The sequence below is a fragment of the Cynocephalus volans genome, chromosome 15 (assembly GCF_027409185.1).
Source record: "Cynocephalus volans isolate mCynVol1 chromosome 15, mCynVol1.pri, whole genome shotgun sequence".
NCBI classification, from domain to species: Eukaryota; Metazoa; Chordata; class Mammalia; order Dermoptera; family Cynocephalidae; genus Cynocephalus; species Cynocephalus volans.
Window position 1 is genome coordinate 9,391,974 of NC_084474.1, and position 18,152 is coordinate 9,410,125.

Below are 18,152 nucleotides of genomic sequence, written 5' to 3' on the forward strand. Positions count from 1 at the left end.
TCCTTTATCCATTCAGATATTCTTCTAATAATTAATATATATTATTCAAATTCTAAAATTAACTCACAAAATATTGTTTATAATGTCCTTTTAATATGATTATAATGTCTGTAGGATGTGATCCTGCAAATTAGTAAATTATGCCCACCGTTACCATTATATTATTAGTTACTATTAACAATTATTTTCGTGCTTATTGTATATTTCTTTTCTATTTCATTAATGACTGCATCCAATACTTTCTCTTTTATTACTTTGTTTTTGGGTTTCTCTCTGTTTCTAAACTTTTTCTCACTTACTGATTTTCAAACTTATTAAATGTATGCATATAGTCTATAAAATCCTAAGAATATTCTGTTTTGAATCCCGGAAGTTTGATACATCATATTTCATTACCTTTTAGTTTGAGCTATTTTCTAATTTTATTTGTAATTTCTCATTTGACCTGTGGAAGTATACTGCTTAATTGCCAAATATGGGGCTAGTATTCTAGCTATCTGTGAATATTGCTAAAATTTGATTCTAATTAGGACATAACATGTCTTTTGAATGATAAAACTTATTTGATACCTACTTTTTGTAATAATATAATGATTATAAAAGTGTAATCATTTATTGACATTTTCAGTGTACTTGAAAATAATTTCTACCCAATTTTTGTTGAGCCAGGTGTCTTAGAAATAATAAATTAAGTACATATTTATTATTTATGTTGTTCAAAATTTCTGTGCCTTCATGGATTTTTGGCTCAGTTATACAGTAGATTGTGCTAGACTGTTCTTCTTTGATTATTGATTTGGTCATATCTGTGTAGTTGTTCTGCCAGTTTTTGTTTTACATATTTTAAAGGTATGTTATCAGATATACAAGATCTAAGCATTACTATGTCTTTTTTGTAGATTTGACACTTTATCATTGTAAAATGTTCCTGTTTATTTCTAGAAATGATTCTTGCCTTAAGTCTACATTTTCTAGTACGAGTATGTCTAGCCAGTTTATTTTTGGCCTCGTTTTTTTCTGATATAAGTTGTTTTCTTTTCTTTTCTTTACAAACATTCTGCAGCCTTATGGTTTAGATGTGCCTTATAGAGACAGAATATAGGGTGGTCATTTTTTTTGTTTGTTTTACTTTATTTTTTAGTGCAGTGTGAAAATCGTTGTAAGAACACTTTTTTTTACCCGTGGTATAATTAATCCCTTATTTTGGTTATATTCTACCACCTTACTATGCACTTTCCATTTTCAGTCAGTTCTGTTTTCATTCACCTTCTGTTATTCTTTTGTATTGGTTAGTGTTGTTTAATAATTGTGGGGGTTTTTTTCCTTTTGTTTATTTTGAAGTTTTATAGTTTTTACTGAAGTGGTTACTTTCCTTTTTATACTTTTAACAAGTGATTACCTTAGAGATTACAGCATTTGCTTAAATATCTACTTTACTACTCTCCGTTACTGTGGGAAGTATATCCTCCCACACAGAGCTGTGGAGAGGGAGCAATGAAATGCCATGTGACTACATTGTCAGGAGTGTAATACTTACTGCATACGTATGTGTGTTTGACCCTCATGACAATCAAATGATGCACAAGAAGGAGCAGCTCATCTCACATGACTTTCTTTTGGATGTTGATCTACCTATGTTTAAGAGCTGGAGGCAAAAGAGTGTCAAAACCATTTGATACATAAATCACACCAGCATAATCTATATCATCTGAGATCGGGGGTTATGATGAGGAAGTCTGTTATCCCGCACTGTCAGCACAGGAGGATGTGGAGACCACCCTCGTGGTAATCACATGAGGCGTCTCTCGTTGATTTGCCTCCTTTACTCACTCAAATACTTTATATTGGGAGTACATTCCTGTACAATAAAATGCCACTAATCGAGAAACTAATTGGATGAGTTAATGGATTCTTTTACAAATAAATATTTTTTACAGCAGAAACTGGTAAGGTGGGAAATAAAATTAATGTCAGGTTGGATTGCATAAACAAACCACCAAACACTTGATAAGTGCTTATGGAAAGATTAGAAACTCTTGTGAGAGGTTTTTGTTCACTTATTGAAGGTGCATCTATTTCAATGCACTGTTTTGCATCGATTAATTTGAGACTTTTATGAGATTATGATACCATGGTATATGCAAAATACAATAAGATATCTGAAATAAAATATTTTTTCACGGTTACCTATATTCAATTTCTTTGCAGATAGTCTACATGGGCTGGTGTGAAGTACGGGAACAGGATCCCCTTCAAGATCGCACATATTCCCCAACTTTTCTTGCCCTCAGGGGTTCCTGTCTTTACAAGTTTCTGGCACCTCCAGTAAGTGTTTTTACCCAAACTTATTGGTTTTTCCCATGTTGTCACAACAGACTGACATCAACTTAACAATATCAAATAGCATATTATTCATATATTTTAAAATAAAAATTTCGGAAAAAATAGAAAACAGTCCAAATGTTTCTGAAATATCTTACAAAAGATATATGTTCTGGCATTAAACATTTGCTTTATAATCCTTGAAAAACCTAGAAGGCATTTCTGTTTCAATTGAGAACCTGAAAAATAATGGATCAAATCATAATGCTCTTTAAAATCCCATGAAAATAAGGAAAATGATACTTTAAGAAAAATTTCCAAGCATATGTCAGTATATTTTGTTTATTGAATAAAAAATACAGAAATGAATATATTAAGAGAAGAATAAGAGCAGAGTAAATGATTTTAAAAATGTATCACATATTTACCAATATGCTTATTAATCTCTTACTCTCAAAGGGACTTTTAAGGGCCCTTTTAAAATTATTCAGCACTTTTAATTTCTAGTGGCAAGTTTTCAACTTACATTTAATTTATTATTAGCAAGTAATGATACGTAAAACTCAAAATTAGAGCATCTGGGCAGTTATCTCAACCTTAGCCAAACTTCTGCAGTGTTGCAATTTTAAATGAGAAGGCTATTTACTTGGCAAAAATCAGAAATACCTTCTGGTGAGCTATCATTTATTACAGTCAAATATGTTTATCTTTGTGCACAGATCTCTCTAAATCAAATCAATCATATTTTTGATGTTCTCATATTCTATATTCTAGTCATTAACATTTGTACCATATGAGGCTACCTATTTCACCTAAAGTCTTCCGTTTGGAAACATTTACCTTACAGAACAGTGGATGCTCAATAAATATGTATTGAATATCAATATCAAATGCTAGACCACTCACTTTCAAGTCTGATAATATATAAGGTCTAGGAATTTTCAAGCCCAACTTGCTGCTATTTTGAATGTCTGTGTCTACACAAAGTTCAAAGCACCAGAAAGACAGGGAAAATCCTTAATATTTATAACTTTTATTTAATTCCTACTGTGAATAATTTCTTATTACTGGACAAATATAAACGTAAGTAAGTGAAACAATTTCACTACAATTTCATTGTTTTTACAATGTCTTAAGGCATCTCAGAAAGTCTTAATATCATTGTTAGATGTCTTTTTAAAAATTAAAGTCAGTGTTGTGATCTAGTATACTTCTCTGTGTTTAACTGGTGGTAAACAGAAAAAATATTGTATGTGTAAATTGCAAATACTTAGTGTTTATTTGCAGCGAATACACATGTTATTTAAAATTTATAAAGACTCTGAGAAAATGGAAATTATTGCATAAAATATAAAAATATTTGCTGGGATAGGAAGAGAAATGGTGATAAAGCTTTGACTGTAGGAAACCAAACATTATACATAAACTTTTATGAGAATAACTTCACAATTGAGAGACTAAATAGGTACCTCTGTGAAAGTTTCACTAATTATGTACCATGCTATACAAATGAAATAAAAAGAGAAAATAGAGGCTACCTTTCCAAAACAAATGCCATTCTTTTCTCATCTCTTAAAGGTGACCACCTGGGATTGGACCCGAGCAGAGAAAACATTCTCAGTTTATGAGATTATGTGCAAGATTCTCAAGGTATGATCAATAAGTAGTTATTATTTTAATAGGGTTTACTCAGCAAACAGTGGTTCAGGGTTCATAAGTAGCTCATGAAAACAAATGACCCACAGATATAAAAGAAAAGACAAGATAAAGACAAATAAAATATAAAAGAAATAAAATGTATAAAATTAAAATATATAGAAAGAGAATGCAGAGAAAGGCATAGACACTCACATATCAGTTGAAATAACTCACAAGCAGATTCTGCGTTCCTCAGTGGGAGAGAGAACAGCGGAGCTAGGCAGGGGTCCGCTGAGGAGAAGTAGAGAGTTCAAAGGTAAATAGTGTAAATCTAGACCTCGATTGTTGCCACAGGTTTTCTGTTGTGGTTCTTGTTTGTCTTTTTTTACCTGAGCAAAATTCAGAAGAGAAAATTTGTGAGAGGCCTGACATTAGAAAATATAAAGGCAAAAGCAGTGAAAGGTTTGTTTGTTAATCACTTTGTCAGTTTTTGTTTTATCTTGGTGTATGACCATTTCTCTGAGTATGCAACAGAGTATACAGTTGTCGTAAATTAATTGTCTGTGCTATGCACAGGATTGTTGCAATAGCAAGTCATCAAGAATTGTATAAATTCCAAATGGTTTCTGCAGTCTTTTTTTAAGAGTTCAAATGGAAATAATCTGTGAAACCTAAAGAATAATCTACATTCAGTTTTGACTCTAGGGTTTGCAGGCTTGGGAGTACCACGCTGGATACTTAAATCCTTGTTGAAGGTTGCCTTGTTTCTGTAACCAAGAAGAACTGTGTCCCCTGTGTTTTATGTTAGTTATTTCTCTTCCAGTTAAAGACTCACTAGAGTAGAAAATGCTGGAACATTTATAATATAATGAAGTGTATCAAAAGTTTCTAAAAGCAGAGAGACAAAAATATAATCAGCTCAAAAGTGTTTATAATTTTTCATCCTTACTGAGAGTGTACATTAAAGCTCTATAGTGCAAGATCTAACTGAAGATATAGTTAATTGATTGATCATCACTGTGCATGGTTTGATTTCTGTTGCAGGCCTAATGGTAGAAGAAAAACCTGAAATACTTAAGTTTATTGTTAGTAAAGAAGATTCTAGCAATTCCTAAAAGATATACCTGTATCTGAGGAAAAGGAGATTACACTCAACTCCAGTTTTTTGAAATAATTAAATGGCTAATGAGATAGCTTTCTAATTATATGTTCTTAGCAAAAGAACTAATGAAATTAGAATGAAAGAAGAAATAAATTAAACACCTCAACAAATCAGCTTTATTTGTCCATTCCTTATCCATACACTGAGATAACTTTTTCACAATAATAATCCAACACTGATCTCTGTATATTTATCTAGACTTAAATTATTTCTTGACTATTCTCCAAGTAGCTATATAATCTTTATTTCCTGCTCTTAAAAAAAACCCAACTATTTATGCATTACAACACAATTCAGTTTATTATGACACTTTAAATAAGGACAATTTTACAGGATAAAATAAAAATTGTCTGCCTCCATCACCCTATACAACACTCAATATTTTATTTGTTAACATTTTTTGGCAAAGTTAAGATTATGTAATTTGTGATCTGCTTTTTCACGTACAAATATGTCTTGGGATTTTTTTCTGTGTCAATTTGTATTCTTCCTAAAAAAACTATAACTTTTTGAAAGATTTTAACTATCCCATCATTTGGCCATATTTATTTAGCTAATCCTGTAATTTTGACGTTTAGTTTCCTTCTCCAGTTGTTCTTGCTATCTAGCATATCACGGTGATCATTATTTGATTTATTACACAGAAAAGTAAGTGTTTGCTATATGCCAAGTAATCTAAGCACTTGTCATACGGCTGGAGAAAAGGTGGAAAAAGTCTGCTTTCATTGAACTTGCATTTTATTAGAGTGACTCAGAGGTTAAGTAAACAAATAGTCAAGAAAAACAATGGTGAAGAACTGATCTTTGCTCACAGACTTTTCTTTAAATTCTTTGCTCACAGATGTTTCTGCAAACATTAGGTTATTTCTTTTAATCTAAATTCTGAGTTTTGGAAATCCTGAGTGGTAAAATATTTTAATATATTCAAGATGTTAAATTCATGTGCACAAATTGCCTCCTACAGAAGCCACACCAACTTATGCTACTATCACGAGTATCTGAGACTGCCTGTGTATATGCACTCTTTCAATTTGTATATGACAAATTGAAATCAAAGAGTACTTCTCATTTCAACTTTCTACATAAAATTTATTATAAACCTTTTAGTTTTGCCATGGAAAAAATTTTACATAGACTAGTGAGGCCTGGAGATAAATACTCGCAGACATTATATAAAATATTAATCTACTGTCAGTTGTTATACATAAGTAAGAAAGCTCTGCTACCATTAATGAGCACAGCGCTAACGTTCTTTGCTTTGTGGCTTCACATTTGACATGCAAAATCACCCTTCGAGGACATTGCTTTTCCCAGAGGAAAACTTCCTATAGCACAAGAACAAATGAGTGGACGTTATAGTCAGTGCTGAATGGGTTACTTTTCTGCATACAGATCATGTTTGGAGACTTTTGTGTGTCAACTTGGTGGTTGGAGGATTATTGACTTGACAAAGAGGCCAGTCTCACACAGATAGGATGGGTGAGCAGTTCTGAGGGGCACCTCTTAAAGCAGCCATCACACCAACAAATCTAAAGACTAAGTTCAATATCTAGACTACGTAACGTCTAGTCTGGGACTACCAGTCAGGAAGTCCTTGTCTCTTCTGATGTATTGATAATGAAGCTACACCGGTAATAACAAAAATGAATCAATACTATTTATCTGGTCTATAAAACTTACATGGATGTGCCAGGTATTGTCCTAAGTGCTTTGTACATCAGTTCACTTAATCTTTACAATACTTCTATGAGTCAGTTATCATTATTCTCATTTTACAGGTATGGAAAACTAGGCAAAGAAACTTTGTAAATAGCCCAAGGTATCATAGCTAGTAAACATCAGAGCCAAGCATTTGAATTTCGCAGTCTGTCTCAAAAATCTGTAATCTTACACATTATATACTATACTGCCTCTTTCTCTATCAGTATAAACATTGAAAAGTTGAAAAGAAATGAGAACCAAAACGCCAATCTGGTAATGATGATTGTGCAAAGGTTTCAGAATAAGAGAAACTTGGGAACAAATGCCAATTTTGTTACTAAATAACTTGCAAATATGAGGGTACTTCCAAAAGTTCTTGGAAAAAATACAATTAAAATATAATACGAACCTTCCCATGAACTCTTTGAGTTACCCTTGTATATTAGGCACTATAAGGATCAATTTCTCGCCTGTTAAATGGAGCTACTGATGTATAGGCTTTTGTGAAGATTAGCAATCATTAATTGATTTATGAATGCATTTTAAAATTACTATTACAAATATTCATTGGATACCTTCTATGTGCCAAGCACTCCACCAGGTATTAGAGATGAATACAACTATATAGGAGGGTTGAGCTCACAGAAAGCCTACCTGACTAAGGGGTTTGGGAAGGGCATTTTGGAGGAAGCCTTAAATAAGCTGACATCTGAGCGAGATGAAGCTGTGTCACAGTGGGGGTTGGAGTTCAGTGAGCGGGAGGAAGAGGGAGCATTGAGGACACAGGGAATACCACGTACCCTTGCCCAGGTGTGCAAACAACTGTGTTGTCTAAACAACTGAGGCAAGTTCAGTTTCGCTGTAGTTTGCTTGGGTATGAGGTTCATGCTGGTGTTTGGGTGGGGGGAAGCTGTTACAAGACAATGATAAGGCAAACGAGCAATCGGTACACTCATGACAGCCACGTGCCTCCATAGCCCAGCTCACCGGGATAAAATAAATAACAATATTGATGGATTATAACTCAGTGAATAAAATAGGAAATCATGAATCCATCTTCATAACCATAGATAAGGGGAAAATTGATGAGAGGCAGAGTACACACGTAGTTTCAAAGCACCTCCTCACAAAGCACTTACCATAATTATAAAAGGGGACAGGTGAGGCAGTATCACCTTAACAAATTGATCAAAGTGAACATTAACAGGACAAATCAAAATCACACGTGCCTGGTAGAGTAATAGTAGAATGTCACAATGGAAAGGAGAGCAGGTCTGTGCTATTGCTGCTGAAGCTGTGTAAACTAAACATAAGCAGGAGGAAACATCTGGTCTAGTGCAGTGTAACAGGAGGGAAGCACACTGCAGTCTAACCAAATCTAACGTGATTTCATCTCATCAAGTCTAGTCACAAGAAAATGTCAGACACATGCAGGAGAGACACGTTCTACAGAACAACTGGCTATTATCTTCAATACTGTCAAGTCATTAAAGTTAGGAAAAGACAAGGCACTGCTCCCACTGAAGGCCACTAAACAGGCAGGACAATCACACGCAGCAGATGATTTTGAACAGGTGGGCCATGAACGGGGTGTAAGGACTAGCAGACCCCAAGATACAATGTCACAGTCCTCGTTTTGGTAGTTGTGCTCTATTTATGTAGGTGAGTGTCCTAATGTCCTTGTTTGCAGAAAATGCACATGAAGCGTGGGCGGGGTGCTAAGGTTTCCCATTGGCAGATACCAAATGGTTCAGGAAATAAAACTTTGTAAGTAATATGCCATTTTCTTTAAATCTAGTTGTATCAAATATTATTACATTTTAGGAGTTGCTAAATAAACAAACTGCAAAACAATCAAGAAAAAACAAACCTGCCTCATGTAGAGTATACGTAGTAAATCATGATAGAAACCCCTGAAGGCAAGCAGGCTGGTAGTGAGCATTCTGAGAAAGTGCTGATTAGAACTGCTCACATTAAGATGAAAGAAAAAGAAATCCTGTTAAAAATGAGTGGCATAAAGAAAGAGGTAAATAGAAAAAAATGACTTCATTCTTAAAAAGCATAACAAGATAATTGCATCTTAATGGAATAAAATATATGTAGATTTATTCATGATCCTCATATTTTGATATCAAATATATTTTCTTACACCCCATATTTACTGTATTAGTGATTAAAAATCTAAACTCAATATTATTATATCATTACCACCACTGCTGGCATTTTGGATAGAAAAGAGATGCTCAAAAATCAGAGTATATATCTTATAATCTGGTTTAAAATAAAAGCAAAAATAGATATACAATCATATAGAAATATACAATATGCACATAAATGAAGATATTACAGAAACAACATGTAAAAAATGACATTTGGTATCAGGCTATATTGATATCATTATTAGGCAAGTGCTAAAGGTTTGTTAGAGACAAGAATACAGAAGACTGTAATTTATATAAAGAATTATTTTATACTAGAATTTTATATCAATGACAGGTGTTAATAGAAAAGATTGTAACTTGACTCTGAAATTATCAGTTTAAAAAAAAATACTTCTCAGGGAGACCAACTTAGTAAAAAAGATGTGCCTCTGCATTTTATCAATATATTTATGTTGGATTTCATTTTCAAAATGACAATTTTTTAAATTTATCGAATGTTTTACATTTTATTAAATCATTTAAAATGATTATGGCACTTCATTTTTTCAATGTAATACTTTAGAAATAAATTTCCATAAAATGTTTAGTACCTTTCTAAAATCCAAGCTTCTAAAATATGTTTTTGTATTTTTCCTCCAATACGAGAAATCTGTTTTTCCTGGTGATGTTAAGAGGCTTAACAGGCTGTAAACTACAACTGTAGTGATGCTGCCCTGGGTAAGGACAGAGCACACTCAGGCAGGAAGTCAGTGCCGTCCACAGCACCAGTCCCAGCAGCTTCAAATCCAGCTCCCTGTCTTAATAAAATAATCATCATTGATAAAAACATGATATTACCTTTTATTTTTGATATTTTAATAGCATTTCTTGGATTTATTAATATTTTAGTATGTACCTTTCCCTGATAGTGAGTTCCATAAATTCAGCATCTGTTATATTAGGTACTGATTTCTATTTTTCCAAGACATCTTTCAAGCTATGGTATCAACTAATTGAATCTCATTTTTAAAAAATGTGTTTCATTGACCTATTCATGCTCTTGAAAGCTCAAAGGAATCATGGCTTCATACTCTTTTCCATTTGTTTTCTTTTCTTTCTAGAGGTTTCTGATCTTTTTAATTTGTCCTTATCCAGTGACACATATTTCATTGACTTTCTCACATTGTGATGGTTTTTAAGTAATGCTGTTTGTGTCGCATTTTGTAAGTTGGGTGTGAACAAAGAATGAATTTGTCAAAATATTTAAAATCATTGTATATGGTTTCTATAATCTCTCTGATGATTCCCAAAATGTTTGTTTATCCTTTTGTTATAAAAGTTATATCCTTACAATGTTTTCATGAAGTTTATAAAGTAACTTAAAGTCCTATTTAAACCAAACAAGTATCTTTCAGCAATAGGATGTGGTAATAAAAGGATTCAGTCACTTCACTTCATTAAAAACTTAATGTGCAGAAGATACTCTAATTTTGTTTTCCTGTATTTGAGGCACAATTCACTCACATATATACAAAATAAACCAAACTCTATCTCAAAATCTAATTATTTACAGGGCATTCTTTCCCCATATAAGTAGGTCTAGCGGCAATCTGCTTATGAATGATTGCACACTTCCGTGTTGTAGAAGTGTATCCCCTTCAAACTGAATTAGCAGCATAGCCAAAATATTACTTTGAAAATAAGCATTAATGAGGAGCATTACCATTTTAAATCCTAATATTTTAATTTACTCCAATAATTTTAGTTAAAATATGAAAGTATAACTAGGGAAAATCTGCCTAAAATATATCAAATAAATATTTATAAAATATGCATTGAATATGACTTATGAATTGAATATTTAATAGTATTTTAAATAAGTGATTACTTATATCCCATAATAATTTTCTGGTTAGTAAAATTTTATACGGACAGTTTCTCAGAACCCATCCTTAGTGTAAGGGAAAAACTAGAAAATAGGTTTTGTCACCCAAATCAATTTGGTGCCAATCTTAAGTATCCCTTAGGAAGAGAATTATTTATAATCCTCTACTCAGCTTAAATTTCTTCAGGTCTATTTCAAATCTTTCCGTAATCTTTCTAGATTTAATACTTTCGGATTTATGTTTACAGAAATGTTTTTCCTTGAAATTTAATATAGCATACGTTTTTAAAACTGCTTTACCTTTCAAAACCTTATATTATTCTTTTTAAAAGTGAAAATAAAGTGTTAATACCAGAGGAAACCAGGTGCCATTCCTTTCTGAGGCCTTCATCCGTTAAGGAATACTGCATAAACGCAATGAAATATCCTTAAAATTGGTCTAGAGTATCTTTCTTTAATTTTTTTTAAACTATCTATTGAGAAAACTCTTTGTAGGGCTCCAATTTGTTGTGGCAAGAGTAGTTGGAGAGAAACAATGTGCTCTGGTAGAATGGTTTTCTTTCCAAAGATACATACATAGATACAGATACATAAACACACACGTGTATGTGTGTCTGTGCGTATGTGTGTGTTTGGGTGTGTTTTGTAATTGTGTCTTAGAGATATTGGTTATAATGTTTGGAAACAATAGCTAACTTTTTGATATATTTTTAAACAAAACATAGAATAATATTCAATTTCTCTTTAGCATTACTACACAACTTAGTAACTCTCTTCCTGTATTATTGTTTGTTCTGAATAACAGCCAATGGAAATCATAGAAATTAAGACAATTCTTAGGAATATATTTATCATTACTGCTTAGCTCTAGAAATAATTTTATAGCCTTTATTTTTGTTTCTGTAAGTGCTTGCATACTTCAGTTGCTTATATTATATACTAAATGTTATTTCGTTTTTGTATGCCTGATTAACACAGTTACTAGATTAGTTAGTTGAGAGAAAGAGCAGTGTCTTTTTAATAGTATGCACCAGCATCAGGTGGCCTCGGTGATCTCTGGATCCAGGAGTTACCAGCAGTATATCATGATATATGAGTGTTACTTAATTACATTTGTTCAGAATCCCCATCCTTAAATGAGGAATTATAATTACAGCTACATTGTAGAGTTAGTAGTATGAATAAGTATGCTTTAAAAGGGCTCATAGTAAGCATTACATTTTAGTAATTTCTGTCTCTAAATTACTCTCGAAATGTGTGTTGCCCTGAAGTGGTATCAGTCATGTGTACTGCAACGGTTTCTTCATTTTTATCCAATGTTATCCCCACATCCACTTTCTGAATGATATAACTTTCTGACAGATATAAAGATCCAGATTCATTTGACTTTAGTCCAAAAAAGTATTTGAATGAGTTTCTCCTTTCATCCTGGGAATCAGAGGACAGTCTTGAGTAAGTGCTTGAAATTAAGAGAATGGGTTCATTTCTTTGGTGGTGAGCTGGCATTTGACAATCTTTGTAACTCTTGGAGTTCGCTTTTCTCTGGGTGTGGTATAAGTTCCGTTACAGTCACACATATTGTAGAGAGAAATGAAGTGTCTCAGTTATCAGAGATAAGGCTGTTACTAAATGGTAGGTTCTTCTCAGCATCCACATCCTATATGGAGGTCATGGGCAGACCATCTATAGGTTGGCCAGGAGCCTAGGGAATCCCTGTGCCTAGTTGTTGCATGGAGTCAGCAGACATGGAAACATAACCCTCGTCTGTTGACCCCTAGGGTGCTGCTGTTTCTCCACTGCCTTCAATAATAATGTCTTGAGGACAGTAATTGACTCCATCGTTTGCAGGTCCTACAACTCGCTGCTCTATCTGCTTCCCTTGTGTGCCAGTGGGAGGAGGCCAGGTGTACAGATGCTCCTAGCTTCTTCAAAAAGGATATTGTAGGGCCAAACCTGTGGCTCACTCGGGAGAGTGCGGCGCTGGGAGCACCACGGCCGCGGGTTCGGATCCTGTATAGGGATGGCCGGTGCACTCACTGGCTGAGCGCGGTGCAGACGACACCAAGCCAAGGGTTGCAATCCCCTTACCGGTCACACACACAAAAAAGAGGATTTTGTATGCGACAGACAATTTTACTTTAAAGACTTGCTTAATATAACAATTCAAACAGAATGAATCACATGGCATTCCTTCCTCAGGATGTTCTCACACAAAATTTGCAAATCATGTCAAGAATCTTTGTGTAATACTTTTTTTAAGGGCTTCAGTATCTTGCCTTAGGGACAAAAGGCTAACGAAGCTGTAGCTGGTCAATACATGTGGTATAAAATTATGTAAATGGAATCAAAGCACTAGAAACAATACATTCAGTTTTTCTCATTGGACTGTATCGTCCTTAGCAGGTAGCATTTTCAGATTCTCTTGTTGCTGGGAGAGGCTCTAGGCTTACACACACTAGAACATGAGGACAGAGTGGACAGACTACAACATAGCTGCAGGATGGCAGTCACTCAGTCCACCACTTCTGCCTGTGCCCTTCCCAGCCACTCTCTCTTGTCTTCCTTTGTTCACCAGCCCCCAATTTGACCCAAGGCCTTCAAGTGCAGCATCCTGGGGCTCTGGTGATGTGGAAGCACTGGGCTGCAACATAGAAATGAGAATGAAGGTGAGGCCAGAGCCAGGTATGTGCACACAGCTCCAGCCCAGCTTAAAGACTCGTTGACAGTAAATGACCAGCAGGTGAACAGACTTCCTGTCTGTAGTGACACTCCATCAGAATGACCCTGCGGGCAGGGCTTTATTCATTCGAGAACAGTAATATGTGACCACAACTTAAATGAAATTAAACAAATATTTAAACTTTGTTTTGTTTGGTGTGTCTCCTACCCTATATTTCTGCTTCTGGAGAAGTGCTTTCAAATAAAAGTCATAACCATTTTAACAAAAGATAAATTGACATAGAAAATATTTATTAATTGATCTGATAATTTCAGAGTTAACATAATAAATGCTATTTAATAGATTGATTACAGACTTTAAGAGTTTATTAAATTCGAGTGCAAATATAAGAACTTATTTTAGACAGAGGAATATCCATGTGCTTTGTGTTTACATAAAATCAAAGATACAAAGGTTATATGCTTGCATTTTATTGATGTTGAAAGATAAACTAATGCAATGAACTTTATAGGGCACATAGTTTTTTAAATGTCAGAAATGGAAAAGAGTTACAAAAGGAGGGAGGGATGTGTTTTATTCCAGACATAAGTTATGGCTCTGAGTTATACAATGCTCAATTATTTTCATAGCTTCTATTCTTACCAACAACATTGCATAAATTAAAACATATTTCATTAGTGTATATACATGTATGGGCAACATTTTATATAGTTTTAAGTAGTACATTTTTGTATATACTTATACATAACATATAACCTGTTTTCTGTTGAACAGAAATGTAGAAAGCTGATAATAATGCTATTTTTGGATTGTAAAAGGAAATTTATTCCTGAAATATGTCTTGATGGTTATACTATTTTGTGGAAAAATGAGAGAGGAAGACCAAAAGTTACTCGCAATGATTCAGTGATGCTAATAATCCTTTGTGGAAACTCACTCTTTTAGGTATTCCCAACCAATTTCCAGTTGCATTAAGTGCCATTTATAAGCCAATGGTTCTGAATTTATTAAGAGCTCTCCCTTTCATTCCAAACAAATGTGTTTATTACCTTCCAGACACCTCTGCATGGATATCTAGTAAACATCTCAAACTTTACATTTCCTCCCAGACCAAAAGCACCCATCTCAGTTAACGGCCATTCTAACTTTCCAGCTACCCACATCCAAGACCTTGGAGTCAACCCTGAAATCTCTTTTCCTCATGTCCCTTATGTGATACATCAGCAAAATATCTCCTAGACCACTGCTGTGGCCCTGGCCGTCCTCATGCCTCAAGTGTATTTGACTCATTATTTCTCTCCTGCTTTAGCCCTTGTCTCCTGTTAGCTTCCAGTTGGACTCACAGTAAAACCCTGGGGTCTCAGGACACTCTGAGATTTCTGCCCCACCGCCCGCCTCAGCCCTCCCCTCTGCTCCAGCCTCCTGCTCCCTGCCCAGGAACACAGCCTGCACACTGGCCTCAGGGTTATTTGAACGGGTTGCCTCCTCCCCAAATATCTTAAAAGGTTTACTCTTTCACTTCAGGCGTCTCCTCAAATGTCACCTCCTTAAAGACCCCTTTTCTTATCCTGTATGAACGGCAATGCCTCCCTGATGCCAGGACTCTCTAAAGCTTTTAACTGGCTTTACCACTGTCTGACATATTTCTTGTTTGCTTTATGGTTTGTCTTGTTCTCACTCAAAGCTCCATGAGGCAGAGATGTCACCTGTTCTATTCAATGGTATGTGGCCATGCCAATACAATTCCTAGCACGCAACAGGCATGCAATATGTGTTTTATTGAATGTCAACTATGTACCTACTATGGGTATTGCTATAGACCAACAGTAAAATAAATTTTGAGATAGTAGTGAGTACTTGAACTCTGTTTGGAAATGTTTCCACAGTTGAAAGTTATATGTATTTGTTTAAAAGGGTGGGTGGAGGGAGAGAACATATAATGTGACTGGGCTGGAAATATCACTCTTTAACCCTGAGTCTTTTATCAGAAGCCAGGCCAAAGATTATATCATTTATATTAATAAGTACTAATTGAACAGTTTGGCCCCGACACTTCCCCTTCATCTGACAAAATGTGCAGGATTAATTGAATACATTTTATGAGAGGTTTTGCTGCCAGATTCCATTTCCCATAATGATCTGCACTTTTTTCATCTCCCCATCCAGGGCACTAATACAGTACACTAGGATATATAAATAGCAGTACAATTTTACGTGACACAAGTACTCCCTTTACACCCAATGCTGGTCAGACCCAGATGAGTCCATTCTGCCAGTTTATGGGTTTTACTACTTGAGGGATTCAGAAGAAGTTGAATAGGTTGCAACAGAGAGATACTAAGGAGATCAAATAGCTGAAACATAGCGCCTATGAGGAAGGGAACAATAATTTGCTTCATTTGGTTTAATAAAGAAGAGGCTAAGAGGTGTCTAGATAATTGTCCTCAAGGACAAAACAGGTTACTTTCTAAAAAGTGATGACCATCTGGTTTTAATCACATTGATGAAAGCTTAAGAAAAAATTGGTATAAACTGCTGTGTAATAAATCCCACATACCAAATATTAAAGACTAAGAATTACCATTTTATTCTTTGGAGACATTTACATGTAAGATTGTTTAGATTATTTCTTCAAGGTAGGACAAAATGACCAGCCACATTCCTACTGTTTGTGACCCACTGATGTCTCTGCTTATAGCAACAAGTAGTATTTTTCCCCTCCTCGATAGCCATTTCCCTGGAAAGTCACATACTCTCTGCCTTTGGGCCTTTTAAGCATGAACTTCAGGATTTTTAAAATATGATGTAATTGTTCTCAGAGGTAGAATATTAGAATTGAAATCTTGAAGATGGAATCTTATAAATATTAATTCAAACCATTAATCTCACTAGGCAATTTTGAAAGTCATCCTATTCAATAATATCAGAAATTATTCTTACAGTTTTGAGTGTCTCTGTTTGCTTTTCTGGTTCTAGTAATGCTAATATATATTAGTAAAACTTCTTTTTGTTTTAATAATGTCTTAGGAAAAATTCTTTCTGATATCAATCAAAATAATAATGAAAACTATTTCAAGCATATTAAATAAAAAATCAAGAATGTAAGTCAAATACAAAGGTAAAAAGCTTTTTTTTGTAATATTGTTTATAATCTATCCACTTTTTAAAAAATTATCATATAAAAAAGTATTTTCCCTTTGAAGGTGCATAGCATTTTCCCACATGGTTTAGTTGTTCATGTCCCTGAATCCTGCAGAAATCTAAATCTAAGTCAATGAAGGAGCTTAAGACCTGATGAGTGGATAGGTTTAATAAAATAATAATTGTGACCCTTATAAACAGAGGGTATATTAGAGGGACAGGAAGGTGGTTGGCGTCAACATGTTTCTTGCTCATGAGAGTCATTAGAAAATAACCTTGGTTTTACTCCAAGATACCGGTTGAAGTATTTGCTTCTGAATCAGATAAATTCCAGTGATACAAGGGATGCTACTAAGAAGTCTGCTGTTTTAAACCTCCACTCGTCTAAGGGCCATAGAGATGCAAGGGAGTTTATTCCACATCTACCTTACATAAGCTACTTCTACCTCCACAGATGACTGATCCTAAAAATTCTCATCTTAGAATATGTATTCCAACTCCAATCATGAGAAAAATCTGTGGATGGCCATTACCTGTTTTAAAAACATATTTCACTTATAAATTCCAGAATTGCTAAGTTTTCAGTATGTGAACTTATTTAAGTCATTTGACCTTTCTAAACCTTAATTTTCTCAAATATAGGACACGAATGGGATAATATCTGTAAAAGTATTTCATAACATAAATGATTTTCTCCAAGTGGATAATATTATCATTAACAGGAATCATAAATACATATCTGTAGAGACCAAAGTTAGCTTTTATGCAGCTATTTTAAGCTGGGACAGAATTCACACACCTGTATGGACATGCATGCACACACACTCCATACTCTAGAGAATTGCAGATGAGTCAGATTTTTCTATAGAATGCACAGTTCTGGCAATCACATTTCCCTTTCATTGTGAATACTGTTAGCTAATTTTGTTAGAAGATGGAGTCGTCCTCGTTCTTTCTTATACATTCTGTTTTCTACCCTAGCAGCATCACACTGTATGACAGAGACAGATGTGTGTGTGCATGTGTGTGTGTGTCCTTGTTTGTGTGGTATGGAAAGCACAAAGGATTTGGATCAGAGCTGATCTAGCTGTTTGGTAATACTCAATATTAGTGATGGTTAATATTGTAATTACTATTGATACTATGAAGCATTTAATATGGACCAGTCGCTTTTCTAAGTGATATTCACCTATCAACTCTTTTAATCTTCACAAGAATCTTGAGGCAGTTACTATCATCTCCTTTTAAAAAATGCCTGCACTGATTCTTAGAGAGATGAAATAAATGATAACATTGACATTTGAACTTCACCGAATGACTCCCAAACTGACGGTCTTAATCCCGAGGCCAAACAGGTTCCAAAGTGGGGATGCATTTATGACCTACTTCCTTCAGAGAAATAAAGATTATAGCACATTTTGATGGATTATTGCAAAGACTAACTTACAGACTGTGTCTGAAGAATATGCCAGTTTATATCAG

The 18,152-nt window shown here is 34.4% G+C and overlaps 1 protein-coding gene across 2 annotated transcripts in view; it reads left to right on the forward strand.

The window, feature by feature from the left end:
* Positions 1 to 18,152, forward strand: part of SNTG1 (syntrophin gamma 1) — a 359,598-nt gene that overhangs the window by 270,782 nt on the left and 70,664 nt on the right. For both annotated transcript variants that reach the window (XM_063079906.1, XM_063079907.1), the window contains exons 12-13: positions 2,209 to 2,325; positions 3,901 to 3,972. In XM_063079906.1, coding sequence (XP_062935976.1) covers positions 2,209 to 2,325; positions 3,901 to 3,972 — 189 coding nt within the window. The remainder of the gene's footprint in view (positions 1 to 2,208; positions 2,326 to 3,900; positions 3,973 to 18,152) is intronic.